This window comes from Calidris pugnax, unplaced genomic scaffold (genome assembly GCF_001431845.1).
Source record: "Calidris pugnax isolate Ruff unplaced genomic scaffold, ASM143184v1 scaffold26, whole genome shotgun sequence".
In the NCBI taxonomy this organism is placed as follows: Eukaryota; Metazoa; Chordata; class Aves; order Charadriiformes; family Scolopacidae; genus Calidris; species Calidris pugnax.
This window is the reverse complement of record NW_015090765.1, coordinates 784,267-806,422: the sequence shown is the minus strand read 5'-3', so window position 1 is coordinate 806,422 and position 22,156 is coordinate 784,267. Positions and strand designations below refer to the sequence as shown.

At 37.3% G+C, this 22,156-nt stretch overlaps 1 protein-coding gene across 1 annotated transcript in view; it reads left to right on the top strand.

The window, feature by feature from the left end:
• The first annotated feature begins 14,405 nt into the window (after positions 1–14,405).
• Positions 14,406–22,156, top strand: part of SBF2 (SET binding factor 2) — a 272,308-nt gene continuing 264,557 nt past the window's right edge. Inside the window, exons 1-2 of the mRNA XM_014966465.1 lie at positions 14,406–14,466; positions 15,333–15,421. Coding sequence (XP_014821951.1) covers positions 14,406–14,466; positions 15,333–15,421 — 150 coding nt within the window. The remainder of the gene's footprint in view (positions 14,467–15,332; positions 15,422–22,156) is intronic.

Genomic DNA, 22,156 nt, shown 5'->3' with positions numbered 1-22,156 from the left:
GCGTTGTTTCTACTTTTTTAGACATGCAATAGGTATGAAATCTTTGCCTTTCATTTTGGAATGCTCTTTTGAATTGCTGTTTTTATGAGAACTCATTTCAGAGCTCTTTCCTTTTTCACTGAATTGAGCTCTGTGACTCCCTCCCTCAAACGAAACCAGTTGTTCAGACCATTGGATACAAGTGTGTGCTTCAAGGGAAGTCTCATTGTTTGCCTTTGAAAAATGTCTTTGTCCAAGAGTTTACACATCATCTACAAAAGAAGACCCAACCCCAAACTTTGTGTATGCTTATTCCATTTTGTGTATCCAGCTACTACTAATCTCATTCTGTCAAATAGACTAGATGTAATGTTATTCTGGTAGCATATGCATCAGTTTTGGAAGCATTTCTTGAACTCTGGACACTTTCTGTAAAATAAATTTTTCCCTACGTGGACCTTAGAATAAACAATACGAAGAGTAAGCGTTATGTTGCCTTGAGTTTAACAGTAACTTTATTTTATTGATATATTTCAGGTTTTGGATTCCTACTTTTGTTCTAAGTATGATTTTAACTAACAGCTGAAGGGAGTGGAGCAAAGCTGATAGGCCTATGCAGTGCATCTTGCGTTGGTCTCATTTCCTTAGGAAACCAGTTGGGGAAGGGTGAAGATACTCTGGTAAAGAGCCAGCAGTGCATTTCTTGAACTCTGGACACTTTCTGTAACATAAATTTTTCCCTACCTGAACCTTAGAATAAACAATACAAATAGTAAGCGTTGGTCTCATTTCCTTGGGGAAGGGTGAAGATACTCTGTTAAAGAGCCAGCAGCTCAGAAGATGTTGAAGGTACTGAGTTCTGACAAGTTTTGTGGAAGTAGGTAGTCCAGGAGAAGAACTGTGCAAGTATTCCTAGGTAGAAAAAGCTTATGGTACAATAAAAATGCTGTTGCAAACCAGACTGCTGTGGAGCAGGTGTTAGAGATGCAAGAAAAATTTATCAGTGCTCAGATCTTACTAGGCAGATTCTAACAAGTGGGATCCAGCCCTTTAGGAATTCAGGCTTTAGTGGCTCACAAGGCTGCTTGTTCTTCCTCTCCTCATCCAGATTTTCCATGTTTTTTTGTAGTGAAGTGTTCTGTTTTATTGGTGTTTTTTTTTTTTTTTACTTGATTTTTCCTTTATTCTAATTTGTTACTTAGTGCTTTTTTTTAGAAAGATGGAATTGCAATATTAGGAAAAGTCTTCAGACCTTTTAGATAGGATTTAGTCTTCAACTTGCCTAAATTCTGCCGGATATGAAAGGACCTATTAAAAATTGAATTTCATAATCATACATGTAGGTTTTCTAAATGAATATTTTATTATCATACCTTATATGGTACTTAAAATGAAATCCCTTTGAGCAGCATTGTCTTTTTTTTCTTTGTCACATGATTCTCTCATATGTCCATAGAAAGTGACAGAGAGAATCTCTTTTTGTTTATCAATCTCCACACAGGTGTGAATGACTTTGATTTCAGAACCCCCCAAAACTATGCTCTTAAAATTTTCCATAGAGCATAGTAGCATATTTCCATATTGAGTTTGCTGGGTCTGAATTCTGTTTGGGATTGTTTCTGTGTGATGTTGTGTGTAGATATAATTATGGCTTTCTCTGACCATTGCAAGGCAGAGAAAATTTCAGCAGCTGATCAGAGTTCTTGAAGAGTAAATGTAGAAAGCCTTTTTGTGCAGTTGTTTCTTTGCTGGATTTTAGAGCATGAATAGCTTTTTTTTTATACTCACCAAAATGAGATTACCGTAACAGCTACTTACAGCTCTGGACTGTAAATACTTGTATACTTATTCTAACTTTGCAATCCATGTTTGGTTAAAAAAGCAAGCAACCAAAAAGTACTTTGCAATCCATGTTTGGTTAAAAAAGCAACCAGCAAAAAAGTAAAAAAGGTAAAAGAGAAGTATTTACTTGAGCTAGTTTTGTATGATATATTCAAATTTTGTATGCTGAAATGAGTGTTGATTAAAATGTTGAAATAATAATATTGAAAATGTGAAATTGTTTTAGAGTAAAATTATAATTTTACTGTTATATTTAGGAAATTTCAAAGTGGAACTTAATTATAGGGTATATCAATTAAAGATAAATCAAAGAGTGGTTCTGGGAGGAAGATAACTTACTGAAAACAGAAATTAGATTTAATAAATAGGGCTATGCTATTTCTAAATCAAAGCAATGTGCATTCTTTGTTAGAACTGAGAAGCTGCCTAAATTTTCTTTTTTTTTGGTGAGCACTCTGAGAAGCTCTAAGACACTGATTCAGAGTAAAAAGATGAGTACGTTTTTGTCGTCTTAATTTTTATACCTTCCTTGAAAATAAATAAAAAAAAGAGTTTTCCAAGACAGTTGGGAAGTCTTGCTCAGTCTTGTGTGTTCAAAAGAATGTTTGTTTAACATAGAATGTTTATTTTGAAGTCTGATCTTCCCTTCCTATCCAGGAGCTGGCAAAAGTGATGTGTTTGCAAACAACAAGGGGAATTGTCGGTGAGCAGGAAGCTTTCTCCCTGCCAGCCTCCCAAGTTTTTTTTCCAATTCTGTGAATATTATTCCAACCATTGGATAGGGAGTAACTGGAAAATGATTTAACATTGTGTTGCTTTCTCTTGTCTGTTATTTCCTTCTTAGACTTCTGCAAAGCCATGTTAATGCCCACCCAGCAAAATACAGCGTGTGTGCAGAAGTGTATTGTGTCCCAAGCTTCTGCTTGGAAGGAAGAGTCTTGAGATCTAGCTGTTACAGCCAAGCTATGATAATTGTATCAGTAACTTACCCAGATGGAGCTTTGGGGGAGTTAGGATCCTAGTGAAAGGTGGAGGATGATGGTACTGAAGAGTTCTTCAACAGTAAGTGACACCTTCATAGGTGTCATTCTGCCCAGGGAGGTGGTGGAGTCACCATCCCTGGAGGTATTTAAGAAACGTATAGACATGGCTCTTCAGGGCATGCTCTAGTGCCCAAGGTTATTGGTTTATGGTGAGGTGTTGAGTGTGGGGTTTAGTTGGTGGGTGCGGTGTTTTTGGTGGGCGTTTGGTGTGGTGTGGTGTGTGTGGTTTGGTGTTTGTTGTTTTTTTTTTTTGGTTGGACTCGATGATCTCAGAGGTCCCTTCCAACCACTAAGATTCTGTGATTCTGTGATAGGTCCTGGGACAGAAAAGCTTTTTTAAAGAACACTTCATGTTATTGCAGAATTTCTTACATGGGTTCTTAAAAGCAGTAGATGCAACAGCCTCAAAAAACCCTATTTTTTTACAGAACTGACAGTCAAACAATGTCAGGGAGGTCATTGACACTGGTCACTAAGGTTTCGGTCTTAAGCACGGCTTTCAAAATCAGACAGCACGTTGCATGACTGACATTTTTCAGGTATAATGCTGACTTGATGGGGTTTGGTGTGTGGCTGTTCAGAGGAGTTAGAACCTGACAAAGTCCTGGCTGACCAAATCATTGTGTGCCTCAGCAGCCAGTGCTGTTGTGCCTGATACTCAGCAGTATTAGAGGGACACCATTGCAGGAGGTAAATCCACATCTAACCTAGGGTGATAATTATAACATCCCTATTTTTTTCCCTCTTCTTCCTCTTCATTCTGCCCATGCTTCCCTTTTCTCTGTCTTCCTTCCTCTTCTTCTTTTTATGGTACTTATCACAGAATCTTCTAGGTTGGAAGGGACCTTAAAGATCATCTTGTCCAACCGTCAACCTGACTGACAAAAATAGACACCCACACAACAAACAAGGAGCATCATCACTAAACCATACCTCCCAGCACTACATCAACCTGTCTTTTGAACACCTCCAGGGATGGGGCCTCAACCACCTCCCTGGGCAGCCCATTCCAATGGCTGATCCATCTTCATTTTGTTTTGCATTGATACAACTTCAATGGATGAAGTTCATCCTTAAATGTGATTTTCCCCCAGACTTTTCAAACCTATTCTAGAGCCTTTTTAAATGAGTAGCAATTGCTAGCCTTCTTTCACCAAAAAATCTTGTTAGTTCAGTGGAATGAGATATGGCATGTATTACCTGAGAGATATGGCATGTGGCATGTATTACATGAAATATGGCCTGCCCTCCCCACTCTCTCCCCTCCCTGCTTTAAGTTAAGTAAAATACAAACTGGAATATTTTTCTTCCTTTATTTGTGAAGCATAGAAAGGATTTCTGATCCCCAGGAGTAACGGAGATCATAGTTTACCTGCACAGGGGAGCATCTATTGCAATAGAGGGAAGGGCCATCCTGTGAATCAAGTGCTGAGCTAAGATTTGGGTGGTATGGATTGAGCCCGTTCCTTGCACATCCTTTGGCGTACAAGTGATAGATCACTTTCTCTATGCCTCCTTCCCCTGTCTCTAAGATGGTTTAATGGCTCTGCAACATAGAAACCTACCAAAAACAAATAAATAGTGAAGCACTAAGGAATTTAGACCATCCAAGTATTTCAGGTAATCCTGACTCGCAATGCCAGTACGTTTGGGGGAAGATTGAAATACTACTTTTTTTTTTTTTTTTTTTTTTCTGATAAGTTCAACAATTTTTTCCTGTTTACAAGGAAAAGGGCCTGAGGGTCATCTTATCCTCTTATTTGTTGTATCCTTGATAATATGGCAAGCCTCCGGAACGTCTGCTGTTCAAATTCCCAAGATTGTTGCATGCATTTCTTTGACTTGATTAAGATGAAGTGACTATGAATTTTGCCAGTTGTACAAATAGTGTCTGTGGTCATTGGGGGGAGCCTGTCTTCACTCCGTCTTCCGAAAACCCGGCATTTTGTTTAACCTTTTGTGGCTGTGAGGCTGCAATAAAGTCTGTGTTCTCTAGAGAACATCAGATTTAAATGCTCTTTATGTAAATTTCCATGTCCAGGCTACTTCAGACTTTAAGATGCACGTACCCTGCCATGTGCTATAGTGGGGTTGAGCAGATTTTTTTCAGAATTTCATGCCATGTGTTTTAGGCCTATCAAAGAAGTTTTTTGGGTTTTTTAACTTGATATTTAATGTTAGTTCTCCTTTGGCCTCTTCTTCACTTCGATTCCAGCTCTGACTTCTGTATTGGGACAGAGTTAAAATATCTTTTGTGGCATTTTCTGTCTCGGCCTCTTCTTCACTTCGATTCCAGCTCTGATTTCTGTACTGGGACAGAGATAAATATCTTTTGTGGCATTTTCTGTCTCAAGACTTCTGTAGCAATGTTTTTGAAGGTATGGGGGGACCTTGGGTACATTTCTGATCACTTTTACAAACGGAGGCGTAAGATGGAACATAAGTTCTCTTCGTGCTTCCATGAAGAGCTTTTCCAAAACTCCTCAAAAGAATCTGTGATAGTTTAAAACTTGTGCTGTTTCAAATTGCTTAAGAACTTTGAAAAGGATTTTACTTCACAGCAGACTTTAATGATTTCTTTAAATAAGTTCTCTTCGTGCTTCCATGAAGAGCTTTTCCAAAACTCCTCAAAAGAATCTGTGATAGTTTAAAACTTGTGCTGTTTCAAATTGCTTAAGAACTTTGAAAAGGATTTTACTTCACAGTGGACTTTAGTGATTTCTTCAGCAGTAGCTATTGTTTTGAAAAGAAGGATAAGCAGTACTGTACTCCCACCTGCGCCTCTATGTCTTTCACACTGGCAGTATGTTTCTAACTTTGTACTTCTGAATACTCAAAATGATTTATTAACTTTACATGTAGGATCTACAATGGTAGTTTTGAGGTATTTGGCATGGCGTAATTACTGATGTTCTTTCTCTCTCCTCTGTAGCATGTTTCTTCTGTGCAGAGCTGAAAATGGTATCTTTTGGTAACAGATCACCAAAGTGCTCACATTCAAAGCTTTGTGCGTACGATTGACAATACATCGAGCTCAAATGTATTATTATCAGGGGTTTGTGAGTGAAAAGACAGAGTTTATCACAGTTCTCATTAATTTGGAATGTAAGTTGCATTAACAGCTCGCTTCTGGAATTTCAAGGGCAAGCAAGAGATGGCATGTGACCTTTCATGGGGAAAGATTTATATAAGAAGGGAGCTTAGGGGACTAGGGTTCAGGAACCAGGAAATTATGCCAGAATTTTAATGTGTTGCATGTTTGTATTGTTTAAAGAAAAAGATGGGAAAAGGGTAAAGAGAAAGAGGGCAGATCTGAAGAGGTTAGCTGGGGAGAAAAGTGGCTTTTTTTCTTAATAGTTAAAGGTATAGACTGCTCATTCTGCATTCTTATAGGCTGAAATTTCGATTTTGGTCTTGGGTAAATTCACTATATGTATGTTTTATACAGGGACAAGAATATAATGTCTCAAAATTTGCTGCCCGATTTACTGTGTGGTAGGCTTTGATTCTTAATGGGTTAAAGAGTTAAGCATTCTTAAAGGTAAAGATCTGTTGGATGATGATGATTATTACTAACAGGCACCCTTCATGAAAATGAAATTGCACTTCATTGCTGGAAGTGTAAAACCGCAACTTTCAAAATTGCTGCAATATCTTCACAATTTTTGTACTCCACTTTATATGACAAATATTTTGGTACAAAATGAAAGAAAAAAAATTGCAAAACAGTTCAGCTAAAGTATAGGAATAGTTCTGTTTTTGTAGAAATAACTTTAGGAAAATAACAATACGAATGGTTAATAATAGTAATGGCAGTAGTTTTGTTGGAAATGTGTGTTTTGAATTCTTCTTCCTGCAAGGCATGTTTTGCATATGTAATTAATAATGAAAACAGTTACTGTTTTAAGTGGAACACGTTGTTAATATGCAGTGATATTCCATGCTATGCTCATGCATATATATACTTTATTAAATACGTTGTTGTCTGAGTGATGGATATGGTACATCTGAGTTTAAGTGGTTTCTAAAACCTTCAGAAACTTCTGTGTAATTGATTTGAATTCGGTGAGCAGTGCTAGCTGTGGGGTTTCCACCAGGTTTTGGGGCATCTTGCATGTTCTTTGAAAGGGTACCAAAAGACAGAAGTCTTTGTATTAATGATACAAAGATCCTTCTTGCTGGCTGTGGCTATCTGAATCCGTTAACACTGGAAAAACCTATTTTTCCAATTTAAAACTGAGGTGTCGATATTAGTAAGTGCCAGTTCTTCCTGTCACTTTGACTAAAGGGAGTGGAATGAAGAGAAAAACCTTGGGAGTCTTTGTAGATCTGGGATGGTCTGTAAAGCAGATACTGGCAGGCACTGAGGAGGTTACAACTGGTGTTCACTGGCTGTTCAGTGTGTGTGTGTTTAATGTGGTGTCACGTTTGGTTAATTAGTTTTAGTTAATAGGAATTTCATTTGGATGTTGAAGGAATTTCCTTTTAGTGTTAAGAATTAATAAAAAAGGGGCTTGAAAGAGGACTTTGGAAAGGATAGATGCAGAGTGGAGGGAACGTGGTCAGGAACTAAAACTGATTCATGGGGAAAATCTTAATCGGCTTATTTTAATTTTTTATCAGGAAAAAATGCACAAAGGCTCTTACTTTTTCAGAGTGGGGTAGAGGTCACTCCTCCTTTAGTTTAACCAAGTGAGCTGTACAGTATAATAGAATAGGAAATGGCAGTCTGTCCCCATGGCAGTGTTTGCACTTCTGAAGCACAGCTGATGTCGTGAGCTTCAGTCCATGTCGATGGACTGGAGTAAACTGTACTCATCATGCAAAATATGGGAGACCAGTGGATACATTTAAATGCATACTGAAGGCATAGGCATTACTGGAAAGGCAAAATCACATATATATCTGTTGTCCCTCTCCTCCATTCAGGTTTTCTAATTTGCTCTTTAATAGAGGTCTTCAAATTTTGTTGAATATTTCTAGTAGATGCCTTTATATAAAATGGAATTTTGCATTATTGACTAAACTTGTTTGCAAATACTTGATCCAAAGAATTAAAAAACCCTAACAACCTCTGTGTTTGAAAAATCATTGGAAAGTAAAGATGTGAATGAAACCTGATTTAACAATGAGCTAACATTTGATATGTAGCCTTGATGTTTCTGGAAAGTTGTCGGTAGTTAACAGTAGCATATATTGAAACAAATTATAGTTCTTGTTGAAATCCCCATATCAGATATTTTTTTCTGTGTGTGTTTCTGCCTATTGTGCTAAACCAGTTGAGAATGTAAAATCACTTTAGTGTTGGGTTGCAGCCACCTCTTGAATAATCTGATGTCTTCAGACAAAACTGCTCTGCTGAAAGATGAATGAGCTATTACTAAGTCAGCTGAAGGTAGACAGCATTGACACCACCTCACCCCAAACCGTCAGATTTAGGGACTACAATTTTACTATTATTTAGCTTGTTGGATTTAAAAACGCCAGCAGAGAATCAACAGTAATTATGCTATACAAAGTATTGGAAAAATGTGCTGAGCGTATTGTACTGAATTGCATTTATTATTAAATGGGAGTGCAGCTCCTGAGTCTTCTCTTGCACAGGTTTTAATCTTGGTTAGCAGCATTAGCAAATTACTTTGTGTTTGCATTCATGTAAAGGAGTAGAGTCTGTAAGACAGACCTCTTCTATCTATCTTTTTCCTTCTGTATAAGGATTAAATGTAAATGTCTTTATTTGGGTGAAATACACTTCTAATCAATGTAAGAAGCTTCTTGTGGCAAGAGCAGGCCAGATCCTCACTACCTGTAGCATGGAGATTCTTTCAAACATTCCTGGGCCTAAACTTTTCACAAAGAATGCAACTTGCAGTTTAGTAACTTGGGTAGATGAAAACAGTAATTTTATTTATTTTCTAAACTTATCAAATTGCAATGAATTTACTTTGCAATTTGAAATATCTATAGCTCTAAGATTTTGAAGAATTGGCCTGATTTGGAAGGAATGCAGATTCATTAAAAAAACCCCTAAATCCTGTCCCATTCTGGTGGGATGGAAAGATGTTTCCCACCTATTTGTTGTATGCAATTTAAGAAACCGTGTGAAGTAGTTAGATTTTATGCATTATAAGTAGATTTGTAAATCTCTATCACAGGACTTTTCTGTGGAAGGATTAACAATGCTTTTTTGTTTGTTTTGTTTTGGTTTTTTTTATTCACATCTGATGGATATGAATACTTATTTTTTTCTGATGCTAATATCTTGGATACAGAACCATTCAATTAAATTTTTAAAAAACCCCTAAATCCTGTCCCATTCTGGTGGGATGGAAAGATGTTTCCCACCTATTTGTTGTATGCAATTTAAGAAACCGTGTGAAGTAGTTAGATTTTATGCATTATAAGTAGATTTGTAAATCTCTATCACAGGACTTTGCTGTGGAAGGATTAACAATGCTTTTTTGTTTGTTTTGTTTTGGTTTTTTTTATTCACATCTGATGGATATGAATACTTATTTTTTTCTGATGCTAATATCCTAGATACAGAACCATTCAATTAAATTTTTTCCTTTAAAGCATTGCCTTTCTATGGTGTATCCTTCATGCATCCTTCTGTAAAGTCTTTTTTCCAACTTTGATCTTTCTTTATGTTTAAGTTGATGATTTTCTGAAGATTCATCTGAACCACTGTGGGCCTTAACTTTTGATTGTTTAATGACTGGAATCTTTTTGACACTTGGATGCTTTTGAAACTTGGATGCTGAATCAGTTTTACTTGAACTGGAGGTTGATAGAAAGTGTTTCTTTTTTCAAGAGTGTTTTGCCAACAGTGGTCTCCAAGTTGGAAAAATCAGGAATAACTGTACTGGGCATAAATTGCTAAGTTTTGGGAGCAGGGGGCAGGTTGTATGAGAGAAGGTCAGGAACTGCCCCGTGCCTGTCACAGCTGCTTCCAGGCAGCTTTGAAATCAGTGTAAACACCCCAGTGTGTGCCAAAACCTGAGCTTGCTCGAGGAACCAGGGGCACATCTGCTTGAATGCATTTCAAGACTTCTGCTGGAGCAGAAGAAAATGAACAAGAGGCAAGGAACAGCAGAATAAAACTGCTACGTGCATGACCCCAACCTCTTCTGCTGCCTGTCACCTCACCAAATGATTTGGGATGGATGGATCAACAAGGGGAGCTGTAGTTCAGGGCTGGGGAGGAAAAGTGCTGGACTGAAGTTCAGCTTGAGAAGGGAAAGGAAAGTTGTGTCCCAGATGTTTGTTTAATTGTTTATTATCGGCTGGGGAGGAAAAGTGCTGGACTGAAGTTGAGCTTGAGAAGGGAAAGGAAAGGTGTGTCCCAGATGTTTGTTTACTTGTTTGTCTTTGTACCTGAATCAGTGGTCAAAACTTTGTTTTAGCTGGCATAAATTAAATTGAAGTACCAATTCCCTGAGTCAAGACTGTTTTTCCTGTAACAGTAATGAAGCAGCCGGTTTTTAATAAAGAAACCTTTGTCTAGTCCACATATCCTGTGTAGAATCTGCTGATTATCTTTGAGGATATTTTAAGCTGGTTAGAAGTGATGTTTCAGACCTAATGAATCAATAGCTAAATCTACTAGATAATGCTAAAGGCAAGTTTCTGAATCTGTTGAGTATCTAGAATGATTTAACACATATTATTATCATACTGATGGTAATCTAATCTTAACTACAAGGAGGATATAATACAATAGGATGGTGTGCTCTATTATATTTTTAAGTCACCTTGTCACGATTTGGAATGTTCTGAACCAGGCTCCAAGTGGCTAGAACCTACTGCTGCTATTAGCTTTTTTTTTTTTCTCTTGAAAGCACTTACTTCCCACTGAAGAGCAAACTAAACCAGGTTGAGTTTATTTGTACATCTTTGTATGTCTTAATTTTACATCTAGTAATTTACTAAGAAGTGTTACACAATCAGATTGAAAGCTGTGGCTTCAATTAGACCATGATAAAGCAGTCATTTGATGGCACTTTTGAAAGTGCCAGCCTTCAGTACTCCAGAGGAAAAAAAAATCACAGCCTGTAGGAGTGTTGTACAGAAAATCTGTGTTAGGTAGTAGAGAGGAGTAAAACAATTTGCAAGTAGAAGGATTTAAGGGTCCATGCTAAAAATCTAGTAAAGGATTTGCCTTGGCTTTACTTGAGACTTTAAGAGAAGAATAATGTGTGTGCAGAGAAGTGCAAAATCATTTCTTCTAAATAGTACTTGGAACGTTTTATTCTATATATAATGATTTCAAGGTAGCTTAACTTTTGTTTAATTATTAGTTGTTTTGAAATTATTTCCCTTTGATCCCAGAGATGAACTGAAGTGCTAGTTCAGGGAGCATAACAAGTTCAGTCTGGCTTTCAGAAAATGCTCAGAGGTGCATTTCTTTCAGGTAGATTCCTACTGAGGTTTATAATCTGTTTTGAAAGCAAAATGGAATTACATACATTAAAGTCATCTTTTAACCCTGGTGGCAGGCATTAGTGGCCTTCCAAGGAAAGCAACCTAAAAAGACTGATAACATTTTGATATAAAGGAGTGAGTATTACATCTCCTAATTCTTAAAAGAGGTTTAAAAATTAAAAGAGGTTTCTATACTTTAATGAAGGGAGTATCCTTCTACTCTATCAGTGTAATAAAAAGAGAACTAGAAGGAATTGGTAGCTTCAAAACATGAAGGAGAAGAAATGTTGAGCTGCTTTCCTGAATTTCATGATTTATAGGTGCAGTTGGTGGTGTCAGAGGTCTCGGTCTTTTGAGAGCTGGTGTGGATTCAGGGTGAAAGGGCTGTTGCCTGTGTTCCACAGAGAAAGTTAGGGCAGTTGTACACAGCAGGGACTGAAGGCTTTTTGCTGATGTAATTCTTTGATACTTCCTTTCCAGGAACTCTCGGTATCTCTGACCTCGGTCGTTCTGCCCTTTCTTGTTGTTGGCCTCTCAACCACAAGTTCTGCTCCACTTGGAGGGTGCTTGTGCTCACAGCTGTCTTGGCTGAATTTGTTTGCTCTCTCTTCCGTGCTGCACCTGCCACTCTTAGGACAACTGGAGGAAGAGGAGATTTGATAAAGATATGACTTAGGAAATGCAGATAACATGGTAATTTGAGACTTCAGCTTAACAAGGGAAGAGGTTCTGATACTGAGTCAGTGAAGGAACAGCCCTCTCAGAGTGAGGAGAGTAGTAGAGGCAATCAAGTGACTTGCAGTAGGTGACTCCATAAAGGAATGGGAGGAAAGAGGAGTTCTCTCAATGGGGTACCAACGTGAAGGGTAAGAGGAGAGCGGTGAAGGCTAAAGGCTGTTACTGCATGCTCACAACAAAATATTTATCAGTTCTTTTAGTTCAATTTATCAGTTGAAAATTTATCAGTTTATCAGTTCAATTTATCTAGTTGAAAATGTAGCTGTTCTGTTCTTTTTTTACATGAAAGAAGGAAACAGGGACTGGATGTCTGTAGAAGAAAGGAGGAATGCAGGAGTATCTTTGCTTGCCTTGGGTGGGAAGGTGTGTGACTGCTCTTCTGAGAGCTGTTTGGGGAGGGAATGGTAAAGCCTTTCCATTTATGCTCCTAATTTTGGAAGGATGTTGAAATGAAACAGTGTGGGGAGAGAACTGGTAATTCAGTAGAAGATGCTGTGTCAGAAAGTGTACATGAGGCAACACTTGATTTTAAAGAATTGAAATTAGTGACTGATGACCCTATTTGGTTCTTGCAGGGCAATGGATATGGAGCTTTGTTTCCATACAAAAACTGCAGCTGTAGCCGTGTCTTTGTTCTTTGGTTTCTGGCATCTCCAAATTGCTTTCTCAGCACCTTCTCCCTAAATATGCTCCTAATTTTGGAAGGATGTTGAAATGAAACAGTGTGGGGATATGCTCCTAATTTTGGAAGGATGTTGAAATAAAACTGTGGGGAGAGAACTGGTAATTCAGTAGAAGATGCTGTGTCAGAAAGTGTACATGAGGCAACACTTGATTTTAAAGAATTGAAATTAGTGACTGATGACCCTATTTGGTTCTTGCAGGGCAATGGATATGGAGCTTTGTTTCCATACAAAAACTGCAGCTGTAGCCGTGTCTTTGTTCTTTGGTTTCTGGCATCTCCAAATTGCTTTCTCAGCACCTTCTCCCTAAATTGGCCACAAAGATGATCAGAGGGCTGGAGCCTGTCTCCTCTGAAAACAGGCTGAAAGAGTTGGGGTTTTCCAGCCTGGAGAAGAGAAAGCTCCGGAGAGAAATGATAGTGGCCTCCCAGTTCCCTGAAGGGGTCCTACAGGAGAGATGGGGAACCACTCTTTATCATGGAGTGGAGTGATAGGACGAGGGGTAATGGTTTTAAACTGGAAGAGAGGAGACTTAAATTAGGGACGTTGAGATTGGATATTAGGAAGAAATTCTTTACTGTGAGGGTGGTGAAGCACTGGAACAGGTTGCCCAGAGAAGTTGTGGAGAAGTGTTAAGTCAAGGCTGGATGGGGCTTTGAGCAACCTGGTCTGGTGGAGGTGTCCCTGCCCATGGCAAGGCGGTGGGGTGGAACTCGGTGATCTTTGAGGTCCCTTCCAACCTGAATCATTCTATGATTCTATGATTTCTAGTTTGGCTTTTAACTTGCTGATTCCATCTCCTACTGCTATGTACATCTCATAACTAACCCGGGTTAGTTTCCCCGATTGCTAGTTTGGCTTTTAACTTGCTGATTCCATCTTTTACTGCTATGTACATCTCATAACTAACCCAGTCTGATTGTAGGGAATTATAATCAGCATCTGCTGTCTTGGGGGTAGATTGTTGTTTGGCGTTACTCTGTGTAGTTTACGTGCACGTTGTACCAAGAACTTCTGTTCCTAAATTATTTTCAAGAGAAAATTGTAGAATGTTAAGGGAAAAAAAAAAGAGAGAGAGAAGAAACCACCCGCCTCCAAGCCTCCCCTAAAATGGAGAAAATCCTTCTTAGTAAATTGTTGGATTGATTCTACCCAAATGCTCTGTAAAATTTATTGTGGGTTTCAAGACAGAAGCAAACTGAAACTGTAAATTAGCAGGAAGCTTAAAGGAAGCATATTTTTTTTCCACCGTAACATTGATTTATGAATTGCTTTATGCTAGCAGACTTGAGTTGTGTCAGACTGAAAGTTGTTTTTTATGGTAAAGCCAGGAAAATAATGTATTCATTGCTGCTGCTTGGTTGTCTGCAGAGGAAGCAGCACATATGGACTGCTACTACTAATGCAGAATTTGTACTGTTTCATAATACCAAAGTATAGCTTCGAGAATTTCACAAGAAAACATTTAAAAATAAAAATACTTAATCTCAAAGCTTTGTAATATGACTTTAGAGAAAGGGTGATACACTTGGATGGGACGGGTCAGCATGAGTTATTAACACTCCTAAAAGATACTTTAAATGGTTGCAAATTTTAACTTTGTTATTTAGGAAGTTTTATGTATAGTTTCCTGAAAACTGGTTTCTGAAATACCTGCTTTTATTTTAACTTAAAACCTTTATCCTTGCTTGCAGTGATGGCAGCTTGCTTTTATATCATTTTTCCTGCTATTGTACCGTACTTTAAATGTGGAAAATGTCAGTTGTTGATTGCATGCTTTATGTTGTGTAGTGGTGTAGTTCAAGATGGTCCTAGCATTCAGCATTCCTTTGGGATAGTATTGATTTATGTAAAAATTTCTTTCACTTTGCCACATTATATTGTGGTGTATCCCAGAACTAAAATTCAATAAAAAAAAGTTATGCTTTTTTCAATATTTATTCCAGAACTTCAGCAGGTGAAGAAGAAAATTCATATTTATATGTGCATTCCTGTAGCATTCAGGATGATGGGACACTACAGTTGAATATTTATGGTGTTTCTGAAGGGCTTACTATTTATAGCACTGAGGCTTTAAAGAGGGGGAAAAAAGGAAATTGCATCAGAGAAGTTATCAGAAATTAACAGTTTTTCTCTACACCTTTCTGTGTTGAAAATCACTGCTGACAATCCAGGGAAACCAACTAGAAATACTGGCAAGGAACTAGAGTGTCCTGGATAAATCGTGTGGATTTTTAATCTATAGACTTCCTTTGTGAAGAGTGCCTGTTGACAAATGTTTAATTTCTTTTTTAAGTATCACATTATCCATTATATTAGTTTTCAATTTACTACTGTTTGTAGAGAGAGACTAGAATTCCCAGTAACCATCTGTCACTTTGAACAAATGTGTGATGGCCATAGGCTGGATGCAGCTTGTAGCTTCATTTCATATAGTGACTCCTTGTGTTATTACTAGAGAATACTAGTTATTAGATGACTTGAAAGAAACATTTGAGGAGCCTGTTCTGCCTCTTGTGGCAAAACATTTCCTAATATTTGGTATATTCTGAAAATATTCTGAAATCTATGGTGATTTAAATTGTACCAGTTTGCCTCTAAGTAATTGAATTTTATCTTTCAGCAGGCCCCACAGAAGGTTTGGGAAAAATAATACAAAGATTTCCTCAGAAGGACTGGGAAGACACTCCTTTTCCACAGGGAATAGAGTTGGTAAGTTTGCATCACGTTTTGTAATTTTTAGGATTTCTTTCACATACAATTGGGAGATACAGCTTCCTTCATGTGATAATCTGTGTTGTCTAACCTGTCAGAGAATGGACAGAAGTTACATGGGTAGAGGGAGTAGATAATGGTTTTGAATAATAGAATAATAATTTTGGCTAACTGAAGATAGTTTATTCTGGTCTGTACCACTAAGTAGATATTCCTTGAATGCAGAAGAAGTCTGCTGCAAATTTAGAAGTCGTGTATTTAATATAAATGTTTGTTTGTGTCAGTAATTTTATCATTGACTGCATTTTGAGAATCATCCTTCAGATGGCAGATGACCTTTCATTGTCATGTTCAAATAAATACAAATGTGTATTTATACAAATGTATATTGTGGATTAGAAAAAGAATTAAAAATAATATGCCAATAAACTGGCTTGATTAAAACGGTCCCTCTTTACTCAGTGTTCTATCCTTCACATATGGCATGATGGATGCTGACAAAAACGGGACACTGAACAAGGCAGTACAGGGATCTATTTTAAATGCCCTCTCCAAGAATTCATCAAGTAGCACTTGGTTCTCTTCCTTGGTCTCATGATGTGAGGTGCAATGAACAGGTATATCTTACTCATCTGGATCAGGGACTCTAAAAATCCCGCAGATAAATGAAATACTGTGGTCATACTATGCAAATTAGATTTCTGAGAAGTCTGAGTGAAACTCTTACTGCTGTGAACTTAGGAACTTGTGGGGCAAGATGAGCTAGAGAAGGAGATGGCCACTAGGAAATGTTGCAATAGAAGTCTTTGTACTGGGGGACAAAATCAGCTGCAGAGGACAAAGACACGGACTCTTCACTGGATTTATGACACAGATACAGCAAGCTTTTACCAGTGTGATAGCTTGCAGCCAACGCTCAGCTCACTTGCTTAGTCATGACTTGCCATTGGCCATGTGTTGTCTTCTCCAGAGAAGAGAGGGGAAGGGATGTTGGTGCTTACTGCTTGCTCTCTGGTGTAGCAGAGGTTTGTGTTACTCACTGTGTGCTGGTCTACGCGACCGGTGGCTCGTTTTCTTCAACAGTGTGGTTTTCATTTCTTCAGAGTCAAGCATAAGCCTTATGTTTTGGGGGGATGTCATCCATTAATTACTGGTGTAAGCATTGTTTCTGATACACGTGACGGATAGTTACAGTGTTTGTGGTACGCTTGCATAATACTACATTTGGCAACGTAGTGCTGTGCTGAAACAGTGGAAGCTCCTGCTTTCTCTCAAGTGTTTCTACTACTGTTACAACATGATACCACTCTGTATAGCAATTGCTGTTTGCTCTGGCTGGTAATCCTCTCCTTAATGCATGCCTAGCCAGCATGTGCTTGATGACTGCTGACCGAGTTCAGATAAGTGGCTTTTTAATGTGCTACACGCAGTTGTAGGTCATTAGAGGAGAAATAAACTTTGAAGCCAAGGCTTAGGGATGCTTTCTTTTTTAAATTGCTCCGTTGGGGTTGAACTACGTGGTTTGATCTTGCCTTAAACAACTGCAAGAGTTTGAGTCGTGCTGAGATGTTTTGTCATACAAATCTTCCTTACCTATTTCAAAGAAAGTAACGTGTCTGTTTTGAAAGTTTTGAAATAAATGACCAGAGCTTCTGTTAAAGAAATGAAGCTTCTTAAGTGATATATCTGTACCCAAATGTTATTTCCCATTCAATTGTAGGATGCTAGCACTACAAGAAACACCTTTCTAAAAGAAGATTTATTTTTTTCTTGACTGAACAAAATATTATTTCTCTATCAGTTCTCAGATGGCTCATTAGGCAAAGCTATGAAGACTTTAAACTTTCCAAGTAAAATGAAATCTGATGACTTAAAAGTTAAGAACATCTATTCAGTCAGTTGGCAAAATTAGTGAAATTTTTATTTGTTTCCCAAATGTGGTAATAAAATTTTAATTAATTAAGATTGTGGAGTTAGAGATGTTGCAAAGATCAAGTACTAAAGTAAATTACTTATGAAACACAGATTTTGGCAGGATGTTTTTTTTTTCAAAGTTTTGGGTGAGTGTAACGTGAGTCAACATTCATCATGGATCATGGAAATGAAATAAGAAAAGATGCGTTATGGTTTTCTGTTTGTCACCTTAAAAGAAGCTTTAGTATCATTAAAGAGTAATAGGCGAAACTGGGGGGGGTGAGACAGAAGGCAAGAATAGAATATTTGACATAAATGTATATGGGACATACTTATGAATATCATTTAGTTCTACAGGTAATTTGAGTTAAAATCCTCTTAAGTGTTCTTCCTCTCCTTTGAGTGAAGGATCTTTATGAAATTACATGGTTTCTCTGAAATGGAAAATAAGCAGTGGTTTGTATCTGAAAAACATGTTAAGCTGTCTTCACTGTGTTTTCATAAAGGAAAAAAAAGGCTGAAGCTTTTCATGCTCTGTGATAGGATTGAAGGGAGCTTTGATCTTTGAGTCTTGTCTTCTATCAAAAGTTAGTCCTTCTGCCATGGATCATGGAGATCTTTGGCTGATTATTGGTGAAGATCTTACCACTCTTCCCTCCCCATCCACCCCCAGCTCTGTTGTAAAGGGAATTATTTGCCAGTGAATTTGGACATTTGGATTTTTTTTAAAGCTTTTTTTTGCCAAATAATATAGGCTGAATCAGATAATTTGTCTTGGCATCTAATGGGTGATATGGTCTGATAGTTGTTTCCTATTCATGCTGTTAATGGCATTTTATGAGACAAGGTTGGGGGGAAATAGTGGCAAAGACCTGTGCCCACTCCCACCCCCCCCCCAAGCTTTAGTATGTTAAGATGGAAAATGACTCTTTGGATCCCTTGTGGTCTCCACAGCTTTTAGAGATGCCTTAGTCGAAGCTCCAGCCAAAAACTAATAGACAAAATCCTCTGAGACTTTTGTAGAAAGCTCTTCTCTTTCCCCAAGCCTGCATGTCCCCCATATCTCTGGGCTTTAATTCATGTGATCAGATTTCTGAGGCATAAATTAAGACAATGTAGGGAGTGGAGCTGTGCAGGTAATTTTAAAGTTAAATAATAAAAAAACCTGCAGATAATATTTTTCATTTTGTTGCGCCCAGATTTTGAAAAATGGGCTAACATGGGTAAAACTGTGCCTGATGGACCTGCCCTTGGCTGAGGGAAAAGGGATCATTTTGAGAACATTTAGGAATTATCTAGGAAAGATGGTGTCCCTATTTCAACTTTTAGTGTTGACTGTAATTGTAGTTTTGTTAATTTGACACAAATACATAGAGAATTGGGTAATTATAAAACGCAATTGCAGCTTGAACTTCGCTGAAGAGAGTTGTATTTGGTGTCTATGTATTCTGGTTTAAAGGATTAGGAGTTACTTAAACTGTTTGCATTGTTTAACAAACACATAAGTTGTGGGATAAACACATTGTCCAAAATTAAACAGAAATATCCTTTATGAAATTTTATTGAAGTCAAGTCTTGCAGTTTGTCTTGTTAAATAAATAGTGTGTCTTCTGGTTGTCAGTGGTAAGTGAGCAAAGCCATCTCTGTTGAGGGAAAGATACTGTCAGTAGGTCTTGGTCACTGTATCTTCTTAGAGCTTCTACTTGTCTGCATCTCATCAAATTACCTAAAGAGATTTTTCTTAATCTTACACTCTTTGCATTTCCTATTTCTCTAATGGCTTCGCAGCTTTTAACTTTGTTCTGTTTATAACTGAATACGGAAACTTTGATAAGTTTCTGCAAATTGCTGTGAAACTTATCTGAAGTTTTTTGTAGTGCATTATTGATCATTGCAGTAGCTGGTAAGGGCCCTAGAACTTTTTTGTATCATTTGTTGAATTGTGTGATGTAACTGAGAATAAGGTATGATATTTGTTAGTATTATATATCATACATATTGACTGATACTTCAAAAGCAGTAAGATGTTCTTCTTCCATTTGCTGGAAACTTTTGTGGGGTATTCAAGAGGAACAAAAGGAACATTTTTTTTGTAATTTCAGCTTAGAATCTGAGCATCTTCAGTTTACTGGCAAACAGCAGTCCATCTGCAGTTTATTGACAAATGCAAGCCAAAGTGAGATTCCTCAGTAAGATAACTTGGAGGAGTGAATAGATATTTATACTTCTTCTTCAAGTTAATAAAGTATTTGGTTCAGAAAAACATCTAAGCCATTGGTTTTCAGCAGAAAGTGGAAATCGTGAAACGTACTAATCTGACAGTTGCTCCTCGTGATACTTCAAATGCACGTGCTTGGGTACCCTCCACAGTCTGTCTCAGACAAGTCATTTCAGCTTTACACAGATACAGCTTAAGTTTAAAAATAACCCTCTGAAATCAGCTGAGACATACAGAGCAGTTTAAAATTAGGATAATCAAACTTCATGCTCTTGCTTGTAGAAAGAATCCTTGAGAGAGTATGTTGTTGCATGTTAGCTTTTATATTTCTGCATGTTTTTCTTACTTATAATCCGGTTTTAATTCTGCTGTATACCTTTCTAGACATAACTAGTTATACATCAGAGGAGGAAGCTTTGGTATGTAATATTACACTCTAAACTCATTTTTGTCCCAGAGCTAAATTAGCTAAAGTAAGTGTCATCTGCATTACTCAGCACTGGGAGGCTAATGTTAATTAGGCCAATGAAAGTCATACCTAGAAACAGATACGTTGTCTTATGTTTAAACTAGATATAATGTGTTTGTGCGGATTGTGAGTAGCAGGGAAGAAAATTTTCCACTATAACCTGTAATGGTGTTAGTGGTAGTCGTGTCATGAATTAGTAATTTTCATTTCAAGTATGTGCAAGTATAGAAATGAACATACATTTCTAGGCAAGCTAATCACCTATCCATATACTTACTTAAATTATAAAATTTAATTGTAAATTGTAAAAACTGTTACTTAATACAATCCTTTGAAGATAGCTTACATGTGTTATGATACTAAGAGAAATGCTCCTGAAGGTAGGCTGTATCTTTGAGATCCAGTGGGATGCCTGTGTCCTCCCAGCAGAGGAGGAGTTGGTGTTGGAATGAACATATTCCTCCTTTGTGTAGAGCCTTACCTTTGCTGTAGATTTTAGCATTTCAGCACCTTTGAGCAACTTCAGATATGAACTTTTAAATAGACGTGAAGTATGTATTTTATGAAATTCAACTTTTGAATTCCAACTAACCTGAGATATCAAAAAAAAAAAAAAGACAGTAAAGAGTGGTATTTATGCATTTTCAAAGTATGTCTGTATTTTCACCAACCTTAGTCTTTTGAAAAAACCCACCTGTGTGGTCCTGTACAGCTTTCCACTGTGTGCTGATGTACATAACTTACGAGTGACAGCCATACCTCTGAGATCTTAAGTGAATATACACTGCTGTTGGAGCTTCACAACTGGGTCAGGGAGAAGAACTAAAAAATATTTAATTCCATACCACCTGTGTGGTCCTGTACAGCTTTCCACTGTGTGCTGATGTACATAACTTACGAGTGACAGCCATACCTCTGAGATCTTAAGTGAATATACACTGCTGTTGGAGCTTCACAACTGGGTCAGGGAGAAGAACTGAAAAATATATAATTCAATATTACATTGAAAAATAGAATTTCTGTCAGTTGGTTAAAGACATTTTTAAAGTAAGTCAGATTTTAAAGTAGTGAACTCCTAAACTTTATTACATTGAAAAATAGAATTTCTGTCAGTCGGTTAAAGACATTTTTAAAATAAGTCAGTTTTTAAAGGAGTGAACTCCTAAACTTAGAGATTCCCAATACAGAATCTCTGAAAATCATTACACATGCTGGGAAAAGTAATAGTTTTAAAATTCCAGTGCTAATTACTTTTGTTTTACCCCTTTGGTATATGGCATCTTTTCTAGAAAAAAATGTGATACTCAAACATTTCACTACTTATTTTAAATAAGACATAAGAGACAAACTGTGTTGCAGATTAGCCAGTTAAACTCTGAAGTGATTAAAGTTTTAAGGAGGTTAATCTTTAAAAGCTTCAGTCTTAGCTAGCTGATCTGTAAGCCAATTTTTCTGCAACAGTAATGCTTTTAAGGATCCGAATAAAGAGTTGTCTACAGCATCCCTTTAACCTTCAGTGCACTTGGTCAGCTGCAGAGATTTTGGTTTTGTGAGGGTTTTTTTTCCCTCTGTCCCCTCAAACTTCTTTTACGTCGAAAGAATCATTGCATATGTAATTATTTAATGAACAGCTGCATGACAGACCTCAGTGAAGCACTTAAATGCATTGTGTTCTTCTTTTATTTTCATTATATTGCAGCACAGGTGCTGTCGGCAGTTAGTAGGAAACAGATGATAGCAAAAGTACAGCTAACTTTATGGGAGTTATTTATGGGAGTTATCCATATTATACTATGGACTCAGTTTGTATTCCTTTAATTTGTCTATATTAGCCTCCAGTGGAAATCTTAGAGTACCATAAATGTGGTGTGTTTTACAGTAATGTCTCTGCTGTGCTGTAAAATAGTTATATTCTGGTTTTAGAATCCCGCTGCTTTACTGAATGGATATTAATTCTTGGATTTTGTAGACTAGTGGGGTAAAATAATTTTATATCGAATACTAAGGACTTACAAGTAGCCCGTGTGTAGCAAAACTCGGTCTTACTTGACTAAATACTGTGAAAGGGTGTAATTAATATGTTTTATCTACTTTTTTGTTTTGCTTTCAAACAAAAAAAAAGGTAAATGGA